The sequence below is a fragment of the Paroedura picta genome, chromosome 18 (assembly GCF_049243985.1).
Source record: "Paroedura picta isolate Pp20150507F chromosome 18, Ppicta_v3.0, whole genome shotgun sequence".
NCBI lineage: Eukaryota > Metazoa > Chordata > Lepidosauria > Squamata > Gekkonidae > Paroedura > Paroedura picta.
This window is the reverse complement of record NC_135386.1, coordinates 18374986-18396605: the sequence shown is the minus strand read 5'-3', so window position 1 is coordinate 18396605 and position 21620 is coordinate 18374986. Positions and strand designations below refer to the sequence as shown.

The following is a 21620-nucleotide window of genomic DNA, read 5'->3' as shown; positions in this document are numbered from 1 at the left end:
CAGCTTTGCCCTTTGCTCTTTCCCCAGGGAGTATTGCAGCCGCGTCCGGAGAAAGCCGCATGTGGATTGCTCGGCCTTCGCCCTCTCTTTTGACTCCTCCGTTTTTGTCATAGAGAACTCCAGGCGGAGGGTGGCGCTGGAGGCGGCGCTGGAGAACCGGGGGGAAAATGCATATAGCGCCGTTCTAAACATTTCCTTCTCCCGAAACCTGCAGTTCGCAAGCCTCATCCAGAAGGTAAGGAACGGGCAGCATCCAGGCCCAGCCCTGCGCTGGGAGGGGGAGACAGAAACACACGGGGCAGAGCAAACAGGGTCTCCAGAAGCCTCCAGGTTTCCCACCTGCGCAAGGGAGGAAATGCTCTGGGCTTTAGGCAGCAGAAATGGGCACCTTCCCCCAGAGCCACCTGCTGCGTCTTCATGATGGTTACCAGTGGATCAGGTGTAATTCCAGGAGCACTCCAGGTCCCACCTGGAGGTTGGCAAGCCTACAAAGTGCCCCCCCCAACAAGAAATGGTTAAAGACTGCAAGTCAGCCCATGGATCTATCTTTCATGCCTCCCCAACCGCCTGCAGGCCGAGCAGCCAAGCCCCCCCCCCCCCCCCCCCGCTGAATGATGGTCCCCTTGTGGCCGCTGAGGGGCCGGGACTGGAGGGAGCGGCAGGACTTTGAGCCTGGCCAGCTGATGCCCGAGCAGATGTGCTGCTGCCCTAGACGGGGCGGGGAGGCAGAGCGGCCTGGCCAAGCATCTGCTCCACACTTGGGGGGGGGGGGCGAAGCGTTCAGCTGACAGCCAGCGGAGAAAGCTGCCAGCATCTGGGAATGCTTTGTTTCGGGAGGTGGGGGGGGAGAAAGTTGCCTCTGCTTTATCCTTTTAGTATGGCTGCCTCCACGTCAGCTCCTTTGTCCTGGCTCTAGCGTGCCTGGCCCTCGGTGGGGCGTCTTTTCCTGCCCCACAGCCATCCTCTCCGAGGCATTTTGCCACCCCTTCCCTCCTGGGCCTGCACTGCTGCCGGCAAACCCCCTGCCCCCCTTGTCCGTGGAATTGGGGCCCCTGTGGGTGGGCCCCTGTTTGTCCCCGTGGCCAGTGCGGATGCTGCGCTGACAGAGTGCGGAAGACCCCACTTGCGCTCTGGACGGGAAAGGGGGGACGACTCTTGATCCTCTTTGTTAGCGAATGGTCTGACTTGGCCGCCTCCCTCCTGCACATCGAGCGACTCCCTCCTGCTGGTTTTGAAAGCGGTGCCAATGGAAAAATCGCAGGAAAGATTACCCGCAAAATAGGGAAAGTGAAGGGGGGAAATCTCCCTCTTGGCTGACGGATTACTCCAGACTAATCCCCGGAATGTCTTAGGAGCAGAAGGGAAGCAAACACAGAAGCCGGGGCTAAAGAAAATAGTTTGCAGCCTTCCAAAAGCGGATTCAGATTCCCTGGCCGCTCTCGGTGTGTGTGAGCTTTCTGAAGGGGGCCTGGGGGGACAGCAGGGGGCGTCTAGCTCTAGGGCAGCCCACCCCCCTGGCATGCGTGGGGCTCTTTGTTGGGCCTCTGGTCCAGACATCCCCCCTTCCCCATAACACGGGGAGTGTTCCACCTTGGAGAGCAACCATTTTCTTGGCCCTTTATGGGTGTTCAGAGGTTCAACTGACAAAGGTTCCCCAGGTGGGTCAGCAGCTGCAAATCAAGTTTTTTTCCAGCTAGCTTTCAGTCTGCCTCATCGGGTTGCCATTTTCCAGGTGGGGCCTGGAGACCTCTTGCTTTTACAGCCGACCTCCCGACTGGGGGGGAGGGTGGACTCTTGGGTATTGGACCGTGCTCAGGTCTCTCCTCTCCACCCACCCCCGAAATCTCCAGGTATTTCCCAACCCAGAGCTGGTAAGGGCAATGATGAACCAAAAGTTCATAGGGATTGGTGGGGGGGGGTCCCCTAAAACACAGGCCAGAGGCCAATTCCCCAATTAGCTCAGGCTAACTAATTGCTACAGCGGAGGGAGGGGTCATGGCAAACAGGATGGCTTTGCCACTGCTTGCCCCCATGTTGCAACCCTCTTAAGCCTATAAAGAATGTCCACCAGCATATCGGATTAGAAAATTCACCATACCTCTCCCCACTGGAAAAGAAAGTCATAATTAAAAAATAGAATTACTATTCACATTCTTTATCAATTTATTTTTACATTTCATGGTGCTTCAACAGTTGCTATATCTTTGTATACCATTTCTCACTCTAAATTCATCTCTCGCTTTCCTGATGAACTCTGCCATCCCTCCCCTAATTTCGAAATGGATTTGTTTTTCCGACATGACGTGGGTTTTGCCCTGCCTGCCTTGATGGCCAGTTTATCGCTCCGTTCTTCTGAGCTTGGACAGACGGCAGCTGTCCTTCTTTGCTGCGTAGGTTATTCTCTCCGCTGTCACCATATATTCAAATATCTCTTCCAAAACTTTTGATAATTTGTCAGGCAGTTTCCCCAATGACACATTCTTGGCTTTCACAGGTAATATCTGAAAATATGATTTTTATATGATCCCTTTTCTTATTTATATCCCACTTATATTTCTTTCCTTTTTAAAAAAGATCGGGCTAGCCAGGGACCCAAAGTGTTTTATTTAGAAGCAAATACCTCACTTTTAATGGAATTGCGTCTGTAGTCAGGCATCCAAGGGGTGAGGTGAGTCCTGGGTTTTCGGGTGCCTCATAAAAGTTCAAATCAAGGACAAGAAGGAAAAACACATCAGGCAAAATCATTCTGTTGTAGGCTGACATGGGAGGGGCCATGGCTCAGAAGAAACAGCCTCTGCTTGACATGCAGGAGGTCTCTGGTTCAATCCCCCACATCTCCAGCTAAAAGGATCAGGCAGGAGGGGATGGGAAAGACCTCAGTGGCAGAGCCTCTGCTTGGCAGGCAGAAGGTCCCAGGTTCAATCCCCAGCAGCATCTCCAGCCAAAAGGACCAGGCAGGAGGGGATGGGAATTGGGAAAGATGTCTGCCTCAGATTTCTGAGCTCTGCGGCCGTCTGAGCCGTTGATGGATTGAGGGTCAGTTTTGGTAGAAGGTGTCTTCAGGTGTGTCCACAGTTCGGAAGGGCTTGGGAGACCAACCTGTGCTGCCTCAACCACATGCAAAGCTTGTAAATGCTTCCCCCTCCCTTTCAGGATGACCTGGACATCAACATAGAATGCAGTTCAGATGAAAAGCAGCCTAACAGGAGGGTCTGCAACGTCAGCTACCCGTTCTTCCGGGCAAAAGCAAAGGTAAGGCTGGAGAAGGACCGAAGAACCAGTGGGCCCAGCATCGCTCCAGCCGAGGAGGGCAGGGACTGTGACAGGCAGCTCTGTACCTGCGGACGGAGACGGCTCCAGCTAGGAGGGGGGCTGAGGCGTCAGGTGGAGAACTAGGCATGAATAATCAGGGGACGGGGGACATAGAGGGAGCCAGAATTCAGGGAAAGTCAATAAGGAAGGTCTGTTCCGGGTGGGACTGCACTCTCTTTGAAAGAAATACCAGGTTCTCACTCTGGGATGTTCTGAAATGCCTCCCTGCCCTTGGGGGTTGCGGGGGTACCCTTTTCCAGCCATCCCAGCTGTGTCCATTGCTGGAAAAAACACCCCTACAGTAGCTGCCTTTACACTGACCTTAGTTTCTTCAGGGCTGGACTACTGCACCACACTCTGTGTGGGGCTGCCCTTGAAGATGGCCTGGAAAGTTCACCTGGCACAAAACGCACAGGGAAGAAGAGAAAGAGAGAAGAAGACAGCCAGAGATTTTTTTTTTATTACCCTCCTTTTCTCTACCCAAAGGAGTCTCAAAGTGGCTTCCAATCAGTTTCCCTTCCTCTCCCCACAACAGATGCCCTATGAGGTAGGTGAGGCCGAGAGACCCCTGACAGGAGTGCTCTGAGAGAACAGCACTATCAGGACTGTGATGTGCACAAGGTCACCCCACTGGATACATGTGGAGGAGGAGGCCGAAACTCTTCTGTGCACAGCAGCCCTGCTTCATTCCGGTTGCTTCCCAGCTCAGCCTCCCGCGATAATCCAAGCACTAATATTTGCTTTGTGAAACTTCCAGCAGTGACATCGCAGCCAAGCCGGGAAGCCGATGGGCTGGCAAAGGGGATCCTGCTGCAGAATGAAGCCGATGGGGTGGGGGGGGGGCGTCAGATGGGAGCCAGGGTGCCTTTTATTCCCAAGGCTGTTACTCTAATCCTTTTTGGGTGGGGGGGGGGGGAGGAAAGCAGTCTAAAGGTGTCCTGCTGGGAATTGACCACCCAAATTCTTTTGCTAATGCATGAGTCAACTTTTTTCCTGTTTTGCCAGAAGCATTATATTGGCCTGGCTGCCTCGTTGTTTCCAGCCAGGGGACTCTTTGTCCCCCACCAGGTGTTTGGAACAGTCAGGGAAAAACACCCCCATTAATTCCGACAAGGAGCTGAGCTTTCGGGAGACAGGCAAGCGGGAAGGTGGTGTCCGAGGTCTATGAGCACTTTTATGGCTTGTTTATGTGGAAGATGCTTCATGTCAGTTAAGGGCAGTGACGTTCCAAAAGTTCAGATCCAGATGTGGCTCCAGTTCTCCCTGGGACGGAGGAAAGAGGGGCAGAGTTTCCTGTTTCTCATCATTCCTCATGACCCTGGCGGGGAAGACTGACGTGGCAGGAATCAAAGTTTAAAAGGGGGGAGCCTCAAGGACACAAGGGATTAAATAAGGTCATTGCTTTGTGCTTCTCGGCCTTAACGCTAGACAGACCTTGCTGCTCTCAGAGCCAGCTTGGTGTCTTGGTTTAAGGGCCTCTAATCTGGAGATAGATTAGATTCCCCGCTCCTCCTCCACATGCAGCCAGCTGGGTGACCTTGGGTCAGTTGCAGTTCTTGCAGAGCTCTCTCAGCCCCCTCCCCATAGGGGAGAGGAAGGGAAGGTGATTGTCAGCCACTTTGAGACTCCTCCAGGGAATGAAAAGCAAGGTGCCTCACACTTGGAGGATAATCTGTCTCCCCCAGGGATTGCATGGGGGTTGTCCTTTGAGCTCCACACGGCAGTTTTCGAAGGGCTCTCCCTCTTCTTCCGTCTGCCCTGATGGTTCTAAGCAGTTTAGGTGTCTGTTGAAGTGGGGCCTGGCCCGCAAAAGCTCCCACCCTCCCATCCGAGGACTAACCAGGGGGATTCTGACCTTGTTTAGCTTCTGAGCGGAGGTGGGCCATGCAGGTCAAGCCTAAGCAGGCAGAATATTTTGAACCGGCCCTGCTCAGAACGCATCATGCCAGGCTCCATGGCTGTATCCATCGCGTTTTTATCCAATTCATCCAGATACTGGAAGTTGCCAGGCCTAGTTTCTCCCTCTTCTATTCTGTCATCAAAACAACCCTGCGAGGTAGGATTGCTGAACGAGGAGGAGTCGTCCAGGATTTGAACCTGGGTCTCCTCAGCCACAGTCATGTGACCACCCCGCCGAGTCAGCCAAAGGCATCTTCATGGTTCTCGTCAGGGCCTCTGGATTCTGCAGCAGACAGATGTTCACACTCTGGATCAGCCGGCTGCAACTAGACTCCTAAATAAAGAACGTTCTGCTGCATGGCTTCATACGATAAACCCCGGGGAAATCATTTATCTTCTGAGCATTAAAGGCTGGAAGACAGATGAGGAGCCTCGGTTTTCAAAGAAGAATGGCCGGAGGGGAGGGGAGGAGAGGGGAGAGAGAGATTCTCGGCTTCAAAATGAACAATGATGGTGCTCCGGCCTGGCAAGGAAAAGACAGTGATGGATTTGATGCAGTCCCCGTGCCCGGATTGAGCCCCTCCAAGAAACAGTCCTGTGGAGGAGCAGCAGAGCCCTTCCCCGCGCATCTGTCAGGCACCCAATCCTCCCCGTTTTGCCAAGACAAAGAGCTGCTGGAAATGGAAAATGCAGCTCGCCTCCCCCAGGAGAACTTTAATATCGCCATCAGCCGTGCACATGGCTGGCGCATGGATGTTTTTAAAAGCCCTCCTCTTGGAGACAGGCGATCACAGCGTACTGTGGGCAGAGCATCTCGAGGGAAGAGGCCATGATTCCATGCTGTACTCAGCTTTTGTGTGTGCATGCGCACCAACCAAGTGTCATTCTGGGTTCAAGCTTTTGTGTGCATGCACATTTTTTAAAAACAACCTAATATAATTCTGGGCATGAGCTTTCATGTGCCTGCAGGGCCACGCAGAGAGGTGCCGTGACATGGGTGGGGATTCCAAGGTGACCCTTCCATAGATGAGTCTGACCCTGCAGCCACTGGGCCAGGCTGGCTCTGCTAGTCTTGTCAACGCTTTGGGAGGGAGGGAGGACCTGGCTTTACACAACTGCCCTAAATCTGAGCTATAAGGAGGGCAATGAATACCAGCTTGTGCATGTCTGTCTTTTTGGAGGGCAGGTCTGGGCAGCGGCCAAACCTCCCAGACCCTCTTTCAGCCACCGCAGTAAGAAGGAGGGGCCGATGGGCTCCTGAGCATGGAAAGAGGGCCACAGCTGCTCTGGAGGGCTGTGCTGGAAGCCAGGTGTGAGCCAAGCCATGACGAAGGCCCTCAAGGGCCAGAGGTGCAGAAGAGAGCCATGTGCTCCCTTCCTCCTGGGCCACCTCCGGCTGCTGGCACCTTGGGGGCGCAGCATGCCGCACTCCTGGGACCGGCTACCCACTTGAGGCTTTGGGCAGTTGTGGGGATAGGGGGAATGGGGAGGGTCGGGGGCAGAGGGGAAGCGCCGTCTCTCTCTCTCTCTCTCTCTCTCTCTCTCTCTCTCTCTCTCTCTCTCTCTCTCTCTCTCTCTCCTCTCTGAGGGCTCCAATCTGTTTTTGATTCCCACAGGTGGCCTTTCGGCTGGATTTTGAATTCAACAAGGCTGTTTTCCTGCCAGACCTGGAGATCCATCTGACGGCCAGCAGGTTGGCTATTGCACGGTTCCCCGCCTTCCCTTTCATGTCCGTCCCTCATCAAGATTTGCTCGCTAGACCGCTCCGCAGGGGTGCTTTCTGCACAGAAAAGCTTACCCCCGGAATTAAACTGGGTTGGACTTAAAGGTGCCCCTGGACTCCGACTTCATCCTGTAAGCGGAGAAGGTCCTGAATGCGTCCCGACCCCTCCTTGTACAATTTGAGCCCTCTTTCTGAAAGCTGGCTGCACTGGCTCCAGGAGACCTCCGTTTTTAGCCATTAAACTGACTTGGACTGTTTGAAAATCCAACAGGCGTTTATGGGGGGGGGGGGGTTATGTTGTTCAGTTGCCAAACCCCTTGGAGGAATGGAAAACTCTCCCTTTCTGTCATGCTTCCCTCAAGCCCAGAACGCTTTCCTACATCTGGGCAGCTCAGTGGGGAGGAGGGCAACGTAGGGATGCCAGCCTCCAGGTGGGACCTGGGGATCTCCCGGAATTGCAGTTCGTCTCCTGCCAGGCTAATAGAGGGCAGGCAAGTAGCAGGGGGGAAATTCTGCCGTCTGCCAAGTAGCCATGAACCTCAGTGAGAAGGAGCGCTGTCCTGGGGACAGACACCCATGCCAGCCAAGGCCTTAATTCTGCAAAGGAAATGCTGCTCTGTCCATCGAGGGAATGCGACCATTTGGGTGACCTTGGGCCAGTCACAGTTATCCAAAAGCAGTTCTCTCAGAGCTCTCTCAGCCCCACTGACCTCCCAGGGTGTCTTTTGTGGAGAGAGGAAGGGAAGGGGGTTGGAAGCTGCTTTGGGACTCCTCCAGGTAGTGAAAAGTGGCCTACAAGAACCAACTCATCATCTTCTTCTTCTTCTAAACATTAAGCCAGCTAGACAACCCCACCCTGCCCCACCCCAAAATTCTAACATTGTCTGGAGTCTCAGCCGCCAGGTTTTCACGCCAGCTTTGTAATGCACGCCTGGAGTATTAATTTCCACCGAGGGCGAAGGGGTAGGACGGTCCTGGCCTTGTACTATGAGGGGATGTCTTTGGGTTCGGACTCTGCACTCATTGTTCCTGCGAGCCCCGCAGGAGATCCTCACCGCAGCCATTCGTTTCTGGTGCCTCCCCCTGGGACCCTGCCAGCTGGCTTGAGGGGGCTACGGATGGGCACGGGCTGGCTGCCGCATGTCAAAGCAGCTCAATGGGCTTGTGGTGTGTCTGCCTCCCAGCGAGAGCGAGGAACTGGACGGCACCAAGGAGGACAACTCCGTGCTCTTGAGGCTCCCGCTGAAGTACGAAACGGACCTGCTGTTCACCAGGTATTTGGCGGGAGGATGAAGGACCCCCAGCAGGCGCCCGCTGGAATTATCCAGCCCTACGACTGGGTCTGCTGAAATGTCCACTGGGGGGATGGGAAGGAGAAGAAACTGGGTGGGGGTCTCTGCCTGCCCGGCTTTCAGCCGCCGCTGGAGTCCGTAGAAGCCTCGCCGGGGTCCCTTTTCTCCTCAGCAGCTTCTGTCTTGGCTGCTTTGTCCAGGAGCTCCAGCCAGGACTACTATGAGATCCTGCCCAACAGTTCTCTGGAGAGACACGACAGCCCCGGCCCTCCGTTTAATTGCACGTTCAAGGTGAGGTCGCTCACCGTCCCCAACACGGAGGGAGGGGGACGCTGGGTGGGGCGGGGACCCGGCAGAAGGGCTGTGACGAGACGCTTTGTACCGACTCTCGTAGCTTCAGAACCTGGGCCTGTTTCCTGTCGATGGGCTGGTGGTTCGAATCACCGTCCCAGTAGCCACCCGAGGAGGGAACCGCCTCCTGCAGCTGCTGGATTTCAAGGTAACTGAGGAGGGGGTGGGCTCGTGCCGGCTTTGAGGCTTCCTGCGCTTTGGTGTTTCGTGAAAGGAAGCTCGCTTCCCCCCTTGCTGAATTGTCCTCGAACGGGGGCTTCTCCTCTCGAAAATCATTCCGCTCCCCAAGAAGGTAGCTCGTGTTCTCGGTAGGCTTTGTTGAATTCCCCCTTCCCAGCCAATTGTCCCTGTCTCTCGGCCTCTGTGGCAGGAAACCACCATCTGCACGGTCGGGGGCAACAACACCGACTACCGGAGAAGCCCTTCCGATGAAGACTTGGGGCGCCATCCCCAGCTGGTAAGCGGAGCCCCCACCCCCCGTGCCAGAGCCAACATAGGGCGGGACGGGGGATTCGGGGACCCTGTTTCAGGGGCAGCTTGATCCAAGAGCCCCCCCTCCAAAGCAGCCCTTTTACCCGGTGGAATAAATGGGGTAGTCAAACTGCGGCCCTCCAGATGTCCATGGACTACAATTCCCAGGAGCCCCCTGCCAGCGAACGCTGGCAGGGGGCTCCTGGGAATTGTAGTCCATGGACATCTGGAGGGCCGCAGTTTGACTACCCCATGTGAGGAAAATCGGCAGCTCTCGCCTAGGCGGTCCCATCAGTGGGTCTTTAGAGGGCTCCTCCCTCCTCTTCATTCTCCCCACCCGCCCACTTCTCTTTGCTCCCCAGAACCACAGCAATGCTGACGTGATCCTGATGGAGTGCAGCCTGTCGCTGGCCGCCGGAGAAGAAGTGAACTTCCGCCTGCATGGCCATCTGTGGATGAAGTCACTCCGAGCTGTACGGGCGGGTCTGCGAACCCTTGAGGGCTTGGGATGGACTCCTTGGCGCCTGGCCCCAATTCTCGCCTTCCCCGCCAGCTTGCTCAGCGGCTGATCCTTCTCTGCCCACCCCCGGCCAAAACCCTCCCAGACCCTGGACTTCACAATCAAAACGTGCCTTCCCCCCCCCTATCTTCTGGGGGCCCAGATCCACGCTGCTTAACTGCAGCGACTTGTGAATGAATCTCCGCAAACCCAAAACAGCTGTTTCCCCTTCACACTAAGTGGAGCCACAGACACGAAACTTGGCTGGTGTAAAGCCCCGCAGGGTGTGTCGGGGCCTCCGCTCCCTGCCCCTGCCCCTGCCCCTGCCCCACGCCAGGTCCTTTTGTCTTGTCTTCCCCAGCTGAAGTTCAAGTCCCTGAGATTCGTGATCCACGCGGCCTTGCAGAGGGGCTTCCACAGCGCCTTCGTCTTCCGAGAAGAGGAGCCCAGGCGGCAGGTGAGGAGTCGCTTGTGTGGCCGCGCTCTTTTGACCGCCCCCCGAGCGTCTCTGGAACCGGGCCCCCCCATCAGCCCCTCAGGAGCGTCATTTCTGGGGGGGGGGCTTCCTTTGTGGAGGATCAAAAAAGTTGGCCCACTGCCCTGTTTCAGATGGAGAACAACTCCCGGGGCTCTGTGTTTTGCAAGCCCCGTGCGGGAAATGCAGAGACAGCTCTTTCGATCCGGCCCTGCACATGTGGCCTCAATGCCTTTCCTGCTGACTACCCTGGTCCCCTTCCCTTCCAAGATTCCTGCGGCCCTCGTCTCCTCCTCCTCCTCCTCCTGTTCTCCAGGCCCTTCACTTCGCCACACCTCCTTCTCCAGCTGCAGCCAGGCCTGGCCAAGCTGCAACATTAGGCAAAGCCGGCCAGAGCTCCAGTGGCGGCACCCCTGCCAGGAGTGTGTCTCAGGCCACACGGATTGTGCACGTCTCGGCCGGCTGCCGCTTCTCAAGGTGCAAACCCAGCCGGCCAAAGTCTACCAACGGGCAGCTGGCCGGGTTTCTTTCTGGCCCCAGCGCCTGGCAAGGGCCTCGTTGCAGGAAGGAAGAATGTAACCAGCCCCCTTTAGAGATAAGGAAGGAAGACTGTAACCAGCCCCCTTCAGAGATCAAGAGCAGGGAGAGGCAGCCGTGTTCTCGGGGCAGGCGTCTTCCATGGAAGACATTGCTGGATTCATAAACGCAAACCCTGCAGAGGGAAAAGTTGTGCCTTTTCGGTTTCAGGGAGGGGTGCAACTTTCCGAGGAAGTCCCGGAGCTCCACCGCAAAGAGTGGCGTGCGGGGGCCCTCTCCTGGCAGACGCCAAGAATTGCCAGGAGAGGATATGTGTCAAACAGGCTTCGTTGTTGGGGTGCCGCAGAACAGCTCAATTCGAGTCCCAAAGCACCCGAGGGACGAACACGGGATAGACGTTTTCCGGAGCCAACGCAGGGAGGGAGCCTTGCCTCAACAAGGTCATGCCAGGAAAATCTTCCAAAGAGCAGGGTGTGGACCCTGACCGAGTCCCCTGCTAGAACGCCTCGTCTGGGCAAGGAAAGGAGCTCGCTGCCGACACCCCCCCCCCCGGCCTGAGCCCCGCCTTCTTTCTCCTGCAGATCACGTTTGAGATCTCCAAGCTGGAGGAGACTCACGTCCCCACCTGGATCATCCTTGGGAGCACGCTCGGGGGCCTCTTGCTGCTGGCCCTCCTGGTGCTGGCCCTCTGGAAGGTAAGGGGGCCCCCTTCGCCGTGGTCGCGGCGGCGGCAGCGGAAGAGCGCAAGCTAAGGGGGAACGGGTGGCGGCCTGGGAGGCACAGCTCTATCAGGGCTGTGACTAGCCCATGGTCACCCCGCTGGCTGCCTGAGGAGCAGGGAATCGAACCCAGCTGGCCATTGTTGTGAACCACGATGCCACTGCAATTGGTGCCAAAGGCAGAGATCCTTTAAGGACGGCACCACCCCTCCCTTTGCGTTTCACAGGCAGCTTCAACAGGGAGGGTTGACCTTCAGATTCCTGAGAAACATGTAGGGGGGTCCCAGTCACTAAAGATTCTTCTCCTGCTGCACCCACTGGTGCTCCCGGCCGTCTCGTGCCAAAGCAAAATAATAACCTCGGGACTTTCTCCCCCCCCCCCGTTGTTCCCGCAGCTCGGCTTTTTCAAAAGCGCCAGTCGCAGGAGAGACGCGGCACAAGACCAGAACGCAAAAGACTTGGACTGAGGACTCCATTCCCCCTGGGGAGACAAAAGGAGATCTGTTGCTCCTCCCAGCCAAGAGGGGACTGGGGACAAGGCCTCCGCTGGCACGGCCTGCGCTCCGAAGCCACCAAACCGACCCCAAGGGCCCTGGCCGCAGAAAGACACCGCCAGCCCAAGTGACCTTCAAACTGGGTTGAACCACACCCTTCCGCTTCGGACACTGTCTGGGAGCGCCGATTATCAGGGCCGAGAAGGTCTCTACGTTTCCCCCCCAACAGTAGCAACCCAAGAAGGCTGGGCAATTGCTCTCGTCCCATGATAACACTGGCCCCTCGTGTCCCTGGACCCACACTTCCCGCTTGCCTCTTCACCAGGGGAAACGCTGCACCCACGGAGGGGGGGGGGGAATCTGCATCCATGGTGTCTCCAGCAGCCGTCGTAGCAGCAGACGCAGACAGAGTCTTCGGATTCTCTCTTCTTGTTTTGTTTTGTCGCTATCCAAGGTATCAATGGAGAAAGCCACAAGGGGACGTTTTGTACATGGAGCCTTCCAGGAATTGAGGTGTCCTCAGACAAAGGGAATCCCGTTTCTCGGGGCATGAGTCTTGCCAAAAGGTCCCTCCGAGAGCTGGTGCCTGGGGAAGGGCTAATCCACTTGGACAGAAGGGCCCAGCAGGCAAGAGGAGGAGGAGGAGGAGAGCTGTTTTCCCTGTAGCCTGCTTTTCACAACCCAAAGGGGGGTTCCCAGAGGCTTACAAACACCTTCCCCCCAACAGACACCCCGTAAAGTCTGTAGAGCTGAGAGCTCTGAGAGAACTGGAGGCTAGTTCAAGGTCACCCAGCCAGCTGCACGTGAGGGGAATCGAACCCACTTCTCCAGATCAGAGGCCGCCCGCCACTCTGAACCATGACACACCTCTCCCGTTTTCTAAACCAGGGGTCCCCTCCCTTTTGAGCCGGTGGACACCTTTGGCATTCTGACACCACAGAGCCAAAGCAGAGCTGCCCCTTGGCCACGCCAGCCACAGACTGGCTGCCCAGCATCCCTCCCAGCACACAGGCAAGATCACAGCCCTGGATGCCGAAGCCACCTTCTTTAAAAACCTGCGCAGCCAATCAGATCTCCAGCAGCCAGGTGGGAGCCCCGCCCACCTTCTCAAAGCCAGGAAGGGGGACCCCGGTTCTAAAGGACGCAGGTGGAGCTCCAACCTTTCTATGCACTGAACTCCTACCCACACTGTTGAAAGCACCTTAACGCAAGGCATCAGTCCTCACTCAGCTGTATATAATTATTTTGAAAATGTTGACCTAGACTCGAAAAGCCTTTGAAAACACGCATTAGAAAGGTAAACAAAAAAAAAAACAAGCCAGTTTGAAGCATTTTCCCAGAGCCTGTAAAATTTCCAAAAAAAGAAAAGGAGACAGGAAAGCCCCCCATGTATGATGTGTATATACTTTTGAATGATGGAATAGTTTTAAGGTGATCCTTTCCCCCCCCTCCCCTTTTGCATAAGAATGATTATTTATGCTATTAATTTTAATGACTGAAAACTGCTCGGGTGGGGAGGGGAGAATCTATCCCGCCAAATGCAAAATATGTAAATGACTGTACGGGGAGGGTTGAGACATTAAAAAAGAATTACGTGGAGAGCTTGCTGCAGCCTCTGTCCTCGAAAGAGGTGGAACCTGGCCCCACCCCCAACTCATTGCCTAACAACAGTGACCACTTTCAAAACCTTCTCCTCCCCCCCCCCTCCCCAAATCTTTTGGTCTCGCCCAAGACCCTGGGAAATGGCAGCCAGAGCAAGAGCTGAGAGCAACTTTCAACTCCAGACTCTTTGGGGAGACAAGTCTGGTTCCTTTAAGGCCGGGTGTGGGGAAGCGAGTTTGGCTGAATGACATGGCTGCTGTTCACACACCCGTTCAAGGCTTACCAGGGGCATTGCAAATGAAGAGTTGGTTTTTTATACCCCGCTTTTCATTGCCTTCCTCTCCTCACAACAGACACCCTGGGAGGTAGGCGAGTCTGAGAGAGCTCTGACAGGACTGCTCTGTAAGAACAGCCCAATCTTGACTGTGACTAGCCCAACGTCACCCAGCTGGCTGCATGTGGAGAACGAGTGGGGAATCAAACTCAGCTCACCAGATTAGAAGCTGCTGCTGCTTCTAATCACTGCACCATGGTGGCTCATTTCAGAATCAGATGCAATGGCAAGACATCAGTTCTCAAGACACTATTAGGCTGATCCTGCACTGAGTCGAGGGACGGACTGGAGGGCCCTTCCAGCATGCTGTGGTGGTTAGGAGCACCGACTTCTAATGTGGCCAGCCAGGTTTGATTCCCTGCTCTTCCTCCACATGCAGCCAGCTGAGTGTCCTTGAGCCAGTCACAGTCCTGTAAGAGCTCACAGGGCAGTTTCTCTCAGAGCTTTCTCAGCTCCACCTCACTTCTCGAGGGGAGAGGAAAGGGAAGGGGATTGTGATCCGCTTTGAGACTCCTTCTGGTAGAGACAGCAGCATCTAAGAACCGACTCTTCTTCTTCCTCTTCTTCTTCGCGTCTACTTTTTGGCCCTGCTGAGACATCCACTGAGGACGGCAAGGAAACATTTGGCAGCACAACGAAATCAGAAGGGAGCCGATGTCACATTCCAGGTTTTATTTGCGATATAAACGTCATCTGTGACCAGAACATCCTGTTTTTAGAACCCTCTGATCCGTTTTCAAAAATAGGACCGCGGAACATTCTTTCTCCATCTCGACTGTTAAAAAGTGGCATCCAAAATGGCAAAGGGGGGGGGGCGAGGGGAGAAGTGCGATTTTTGTAACCTATCAAAAATTGACATTCGGCCGCTGAAGTTTCCGGCAAGGAGAGGTGCTGCTCGCAGGACACCAACTCTTCAGTCGTGCTTTTTTAAAAGAACAACCTTCACAGAAGATGATAGGGGGTTTGTTCTGATGGGGGCCGGGGGGAGATCAATTTTCCTGCAAAACTCCATAATGAAAAGGAATGAAAAGCGGAAAACTATTCTTGGGGTCGGGCGCTGCAAAAAAACCCACCAAAACCAGCCCTTTTCTCCCTCCCTGAGCCTTCCCCACCAATGGTATAACATCATAGATCTAAAAGACATAATCAAACTCTTCATAAAGATCATTGTAAAGCAACTGATTGGAAGACTCCAAAACCACGCAGCAGGGAACATTCCAGATGTGGGTCTCAGACTGAGCGCTCAGCAAAATGCTTCCTCTCCTCCAGAAGCAAGACTGAGGCATCTGTGACCAACCCTTTTTTTTAAAAAAAAAAGTGTACAACTTAAATCAAGAGAGCTGCTGGGTCCCCACCCCCCCTGCACACCCAATACAATTGAATGACCCCCATTCACACACCTGAGTTTCATCCAGCATTTTCCTTGTTTGTAAGAAGGGATCGGCATGACTTTTGTCTCGCGCAGAAATGATCTTTTATAAAAATCACCGACAATTTCAGTGAGAACAGAAAAGGCATTGAAGAGAGGCTGGTGAGGACTAGGTTTCGTGAGATCCCTGCGAGAAGCGCCTCTGGGATTTGGCTTCCGTTCCTCCCCCCTCCCTCCCCCCGTTCCTTCCAGCTGCACGGGCACCCGGCTGGACTCAAACATGGCTGCAGCGAGCTGCTCCGAGGCATTCTCAGCTGTCGACGGTAAAAACCTGGGCCTAGCACAGGGCCACCCTCTTTTACGCCCCCTCTGCTTAGGAGTTTGCCAAAAGGGATTTTTTGGGGGAAACCGGGTGGACGCACTTCCAAATTAAGGCCAGTGGGTCTACTTGTTGTGGGGGGGGGCTGCACACTGCCATGATGAGTGTCAAATGAAGGGAGGAGAGAGGGAGATTCACAAAAGCTCTGCCTGGTGTTTATTAACTAGAGTCTGGCCCTTCACCAGGGCGTGGGTTGGGGGGCGACCTCCATCCAGGGGGTGGCCTAATGGAACTCTACAAACTCTTCCAGGGTTTTGGGGATCTGGTGGTGATAGTTGATGTGATTCTCCCTCACGGCTCGGGCGGCCAGGCACTTCAGGCTCAGCTTCATCTGCGTCTTGAGGAGGATCTCCGACACCCCCGTGGTGCTTTTGTCCAGGGGGGTCTTCTTCTGCTTGTTGGTCATGTCCGTGTGCGCGCCCGCCTCCACCAGGCTGATGATGATGGAGTGCAGCGTCAAAAAGTCGCTGATGGGCCGGTTGTACTGGACAATGAGGTGCAGAGGGGTGTTCCCTTCGTGGTCCACAGCGTTGACGTCGGCGCCGCAGTCCAAGAGGAGCTTGGTGACGAGCGCGTTGGGGAACATGCAGACGTCGTTGGTGTGGAAGTCGTCCACCGGCGTGCCGGAGTTGACGGCGTGGTGCAGCAGGCTGGACCCGTCCCGCGTCCTCGGGTCCAGGTGGATCAGGTTATAGATCTGCTTGTTGATCCGCGACTGCTCTTCGTCCCTGCACTGGGTCTTGGAGGAGATGCACATCAAGTACAAGAAGGTGAAGATGTTGCATTCGTAGTTGTCCAGGGCTGTGTGCAGCTCGGCGTCCTGGGAGCTCTTGACCCGGGCCATGCCTTGCTCTATCTCCAGGACGCTGCACCTCAAGACGCTCTCGATATCCCTGGCTTTCACCGGCTCGTTCAAGTGTATCATCTGGGAGAAGACTTGAGCGAAACGGAGGAGGTCCTTATGGGTGTTCCTGTTGCCTTTCTGACGCAAATGCAGGGCGTGAAGCCAGAGTTTGATGCACTGTTCAAATTGCATGTTGTCCGCGTAAACAGCCCCGCGGTAAATAATGGGGTGCGAGACGTCGATATTGTCCGAACCCAAAATCCGCTCCCGGACAATGAGGCCCTCCATGTGGAGGGCGTCTCGGTCCTGCCGAATGGCTTCCAGCTCCTGCGGAGTCCGGCACTCGGGCCTGTTGCCGTAGGCCTCGATCTGCGGCAGGACCTCCTTCTCGATGATGTTCTCGCTGTCCCTGTACCGCTCGAGCATCGCTAGATATAAATAGTGATAGGTCTTCATTATGTCATAATTCTCCCGGTCGTTGGCAAAGGAGGCTCCCAAGAGCTCCAGGGCTTCAATCCGGCTCTTGCGGTCGCAGTCGGCGTGTGCCAGCAGCAGCTCCACGACGTCGGCTTTGCAGCTCTCAGCGGCCACTTTCAAAGGCGTCATGCCGTGGCCGTTGACCATCATGGCCGACTTCCACTTCACCAGTTCGCGGACGATCTCCAGGTGGCCGGCCTCCGCCGCAAAGTGCAGAGCTGTGGCGCCGCAGTGGGCTTTGGCGTTGGGGTCAGCATGCTGCTCCAGCAGGTAGCGCACCACGTCCACGTGGCCCTTGTAGGCCGCGATCATGAGGCAGGTGTTGTCGTACTTGTTGGCGATGCTGATGCTGGCATGGTTCTCCACCAGGTACTTGACAATGTCCAGCCTCCCGTCGAAGCAGGCGGCGCGCAGCGGCGTCGAGTTGGTCACCGTCGTGTGGTTGACGTTTGCCCCGTGGCTCACCAGGAGCTTGACAACTTCGAAGTGGCCAGCCCCAGCCGCGCACCACAGGGCCGTGGCGCCATCGATGACGTACCTAGGGGGGAAGAGACACAAGATGTACATGAAAAAGTGGATACAGACATCCCTCCAAAACTCGCCACGGGCTCATCTTGGGAGAGGAGGGGGGTACTTTCCAAGTTAGATAGGCACACTGTGATTTTTTTTTAGACCCGTTAGCCATCCCACCCCGGCCATCTTGGAGAGCGAAGGGGCGGGGCCCAGTTCAGCACAATCCAACACAGCAACTCTGGCAGGAACTACAGGGGCCAGGAAGCCCCAGGGACTTCCCAAGTCTCTCACCTGGCTGCCAAGCAATTCTAGGATCTCCAGGTTACACCACATTCAAGACATACAACAGGGGAGGTAACTACAGAGGTGCTAGGGAGAGGGCTCACAAGAGTTCTGCTTCAGTCCATGCAACAGCAGCAGGTCAAGCACCCATTTTCTCACCCGGAAGCTGAAACTTCCAAGCCGCTGAAGTACAGCCAAAACAACCCCCAACCCACCCATTCCCCAAAAGCAGTTGGAAGAGAAAAGGTCCGCTTGCTTCACATTTTTGACTGAGGATATTCTAAATAAATACTTCCTATGTAAAACTCCAGAACTCTCTTGGGAATTAAATAAAGGATATTTGCCCTCGTACATAATCCCACCAGATTCCCCTGAATCAGAGCTGAAATGTTATGCTAGTAATCCACCTAGTAATCCATCGAAACTGGGAGAACTGACTGCTCAGTGGGACAGGCCATGTGCCCTCCTGGCTGGTCTGGCCCCAGAAACAAAACTTATCCATGATGTCACAGAAAGAAATTGTCAGTGACACCTGTCAAAAGCCCCTCAGCCACCAGGACTCTGGCAGCAAGGATAAGCCTGGGGAAACGTTTGAGCACTCAAGTCCACTTGGCAAGCTTAAAAGAAAGATGAAGAAAGCTAAGCCAAGTACTCCAGAACTGTTCTTAAGCCGCCCTGAGCCTTTGGAAGGCCAAAAGGAAGGCAAGCCCCCCAATTAACCCCACTGCTCTGGCTGGGGAAGTGGCCAGAGGGAGCCCAAACTCACAGAAATGAGTGGGCTGAGATCTCCAGTCCATTTCTGCTGAGGGGGTCCAAATCATTGTTCCTTAGTATTGAGATGATTAATGCACCTGATATCCACATGTAAAGAACTCAATAAGATCGTGATCACAAATGATCCGAGCAGAAACTGAGAAAGTTGATCCTTTCAAACAAGAGTTCATCAAATCACAGAGGCGGAAGGAGCCATACAGCCCCCCTAGCCCTCTCCTTGCTGGATCCTGGATCAGCCTAGAGCTTCCCTGACAAGTGGCCCCACCTGGACAGGCCAGGCAAGCCCCACCCCCATCAGATCTCAGAGGCTGAGCACTAGGGGTTGTGACACAGGGGCCAACCACCTCCAAACACCTCTTGCCTGGCAGCCAGACCATCTTAGGCTCTCCTGGCTGCATGACCCACGTGCCACGTGATCAATAAATAAAGCCCCGACCAGTGTTTCCCCTGCCAGTGAGGGGGAGCTCCTCCCCTCCCCAAGCAGCTGAACAACTCTGACTCTACAAGTATGTCCATCTTTCCAGTTACTGGAGGATCTGTTGTTTCCCCCTGACTTGCCTGCAGACTTCAGCCTCATGTTGGAGCCACAAACATTCCAGCCTCTCCCTGCCCTGAGACTACCCTTGAGAGTACACCTCCTCCAGGCGACTGGCCCGAGAGGGTGCACCTTCATGCACCTCCTCGTGGCAGGGCGCACTTGGCCAAGGGCCCTGCGCACACGGGGAGGGGGACGGATGTGCGGGGCTCCCGGGCTCCCGCTCCGTGTGCGGCCCTTGTTGCTGCTGCTGCTGCTGCGTACCCGTCAAAGCGGACGGTGCCGGTCTGCTGGGTCTGGACGCGGTAGTGCTCGAGCAGGAGGCGGACGACCTTGGCGTGGCCGTTGCGGGCGGCGATGATGAGGGGCGTGGAGCGCTGCCCGCCCTGGTGGGTCACGAAGCCGAGCAGGAAGCGCACGTCGCTCTGGGAGCGGTTGAGCAGCAGCGCGGCCAGCGTCAGCACCCGGCCCTCGCTCGCCGCCTTGTACACGTAGCCCGCCAGGCTCTCCATGCCCGACGACGACGCCGCAGCCGCAGCAGCCGCCGAGGCCGAGGCCGCCTCCCCCCCCGGGCCGCGCCGGGCCCCGCGGTCCCCCGACGGGGCCAGGCTGAGGCCGAGGCGGAGCCCTGCCCGGCCCTCCCCCTCCCCCGCGGCCGAGGCTCCGGGGCGCGGCGGGGCATGCGCGGGGCCGGGCGGGGCGCCGGCGCTTGGGGTCGTCCTGCCGGCCGCGACGGCGGACCCTGCCCGGGAAGGCGCCGCTCAGGGCGGGAGCCGCATGGCTGGCCGGGGCCGAGAGCGCAGGCGCGGCGTGGCTACGGGTCCCCGCGAGGGCTTGGTGGCGGCGGCGGCGGCGGCTACGGGCTGCCCGAGGTGCCCTTCCCTGCCCGCCCGCCCGGCGTTCGCGTTTCGTCGGCCGCTGGCTCCGCAGGCGGGCGGCCCGGAACCGGAAGTAGAAGGGGCCTCTCCATGGATGTTGACGTCCGGGTGGGAAACCGGGCCCGCGAGAAGTGGTTCCGGCGCGAGGCGGAACCAAGGCAGGAAGGGGCGGGGCGGTGCGTCGTCGTTTCCCCTCCCCCGACCCGGGCGCTCTGGGTCACTCGCCTCCCTCGCAGGGCTGTTGTCTGGAGAGGATGGAGGAAGGGCAGAGGGGAATGCGAGCGTTTGCAGCTGGGGTGGCCAAACTGCGGCTCTCCATAGGTCCATGGACTATAATGACCATGAGCCAGGCTGTATGGGCTTCTGGACAGCCACAGGGTGGCCACCCCGGGCTGCTTTCCTCAAAGAGGCTCCCAACATTGCCCCCCTCCCCTGCCTCCATTTTATCCTCGCAACAGCCCTGCGAGGTAGGAGAGACTGGCGCCAAGCTTCCATGGCAGTGGGGATTCGAACCTGGGTCTTCTGCATCAGGCTGGCTCTTCGTCCCGTTTGGTCTAAGCTGCAACTTCCTGAGTTGTGGGCTTTTGGGGTCCCCATTAAAGGCAATCTCCAGTCCAGCCAACTTGTTAAGCATTAGTTGTATGTTAAATGGTTAAATGTTGAATAATATTCGTGCAATTTATTGAGCTTAATTTTTGGAGAATTGTATCAGACTTGAATATGTACATTGCTCTATGCTGTGAACTGCCCTGAGGCACAAGGGAAGGTGGTATGAAAATGTAATAAATGCTACCTGCAGCTTGGCTCATTCATTTATTGCTGAACTGGGTATGGGGAATTATACATTCTCCAAAGAGGCTGCCTGTAGCATCTCTGTGAGTCCCTGTTCCGGGTTTAGCTGCCTTCCGGTCAGGTGCACATTGAACTGAAGATAGCGCATGCTTGAACATCTCTATTCCAGAAATAAGGTTATGCACATTGTGACAGAAAGTCCCGGCTTCAAAGTATAGGCTGACGGGGTCTGAACTCACTGAAGCTGAGAGGGGGAAAGATCTTGGAGCTGTAAATGGGAAGCTTCATTAAAGAGCAAAAATCTAATATCACCTTAAAGGCTAACAGAAATTGTGGCACAAGGTGAGCTTTCATGAGTCACTGCCCTGAAGAAGTGAGCAGTGACACCCAAAGCTCCTACCCTGCCACAAATTTGGTTAGTCTTGAAGGTGCTTCTGGACTCTCTCTTTTCTGTGCTAGGGATTATTAGCACTAATCCTCCGAATCCCAGAGCCCGGAGGGACATTTCATTGTGCCACAGTGTGAACTGCATTAACATCTGCCCCTCTTTTCCCCAGCCAAATGTCGAGCAGGATTTGATATCCCTCCGATAGATTCTTTCTGCAGGCGTCTCTCTTTCCAGTAGCTTGCGGGGGAGGGCCACCTATTGTCAGGAGCAGCCGTTTGCCAGCGGCAGTGGACATGACCCGAAACGCGATCTGGCTAATGGGCCCCAAGGCCAGGTCGCTGCATTTGTTTTGTGGTAGTTTCGGTGACAACAAAATTAATAGTTAATTTAAAGTCAGGCAACTGGAGAGGCCCCAGCCCGTGGAAACTCGAGAGGGGCCATGCCATGCATTATGCAGAGGAATGGCCTCATTCCGGCGCATGGAGCACATGGGCGCGGCAGCAGCCGCCATTATTGAGCATTAAGAGAGACGAGTGCATTTGGGGGTCCTCCTCCTGCGAGCATCGCCTCCCTTATTCCTCCCCGCCCCCTGATCCCCGGGCTCCCCGTAGGGGATGGCGGCTGCTCATGGGCACCTGAGTCCTCAGACAAAAGGCCTGCCACACACCAGGGCCGGAGCCC

General features: G+C 55.9%; 2 protein-coding genes across 3 annotated transcripts in view; one reads left to right on the top strand and one right to left on the bottom strand.

The window, feature by feature from the left end:
* ITGA11 (integrin subunit alpha 11) overlaps positions 1–13373 on the top strand; it is a 48613-nt gene extending 35240 nt beyond the window's left edge. Inside the window, exons 20-30 of the mRNA XM_077317824.1 lie at positions 28–235; positions 3154–3252; positions 6828–6904; positions 8119–8208; positions 8427–8517; positions 8621–8725; positions 8948–9034; positions 9411–9521; positions 9909–10004; positions 11141–11254; positions 11674–13373. Of these exons, the coding sequence (XP_077173939.1) occupies positions 28–235; positions 3154–3252; positions 6828–6904; positions 8119–8208; positions 8427–8517; positions 8621–8725; positions 8948–9034; positions 9411–9521; positions 9909–10004; positions 11141–11254; positions 11674–11745 (1150 nt within the window). The 3' untranslated portion in view covers positions 11746–13373. The remainder of the gene's footprint in view (positions 1–27; positions 236–3153; positions 3253–6827; positions 6905–8118; positions 8209–8426; positions 8518–8620; positions 8726–8947; positions 9035–9410; positions 9522–9908; positions 10005–11140; positions 11255–11673) is intronic.
* A 992-nt stretch (positions 13374–14365) lies between these two features.
* On the bottom strand, positions 14366–19851 carry FEM1B (fem-1 homolog B). Of its 2 annotated transcripts, none has more exons than XM_077317829.1 (2): positions 19146–19851; positions 14366–17315 (listed from the first exon to the last, which is right to left on the bottom strand). In XM_077317829.1, the coding sequence occupies exons 1-2, from the start codon at positions 19391–19393 to the stop codon at positions 15680–15682; spliced, it is 1884 nt and encodes a 627-aa protein (XP_077173944.1). In that variant the 5' UTR covers positions 19394–19851; the 3' UTR covers positions 14366–15679. The 2 variants fall into 2 exon arrangements, with proteins under 2 accessions (XP_077173944.1, XP_077173945.1); XM_077317830.1 differs by lacking the exon at positions 19146–19851 and adding an exon at positions 17980–18089.
* Between the last annotated feature and the right edge of the window lie 1769 nt (positions 19852–21620).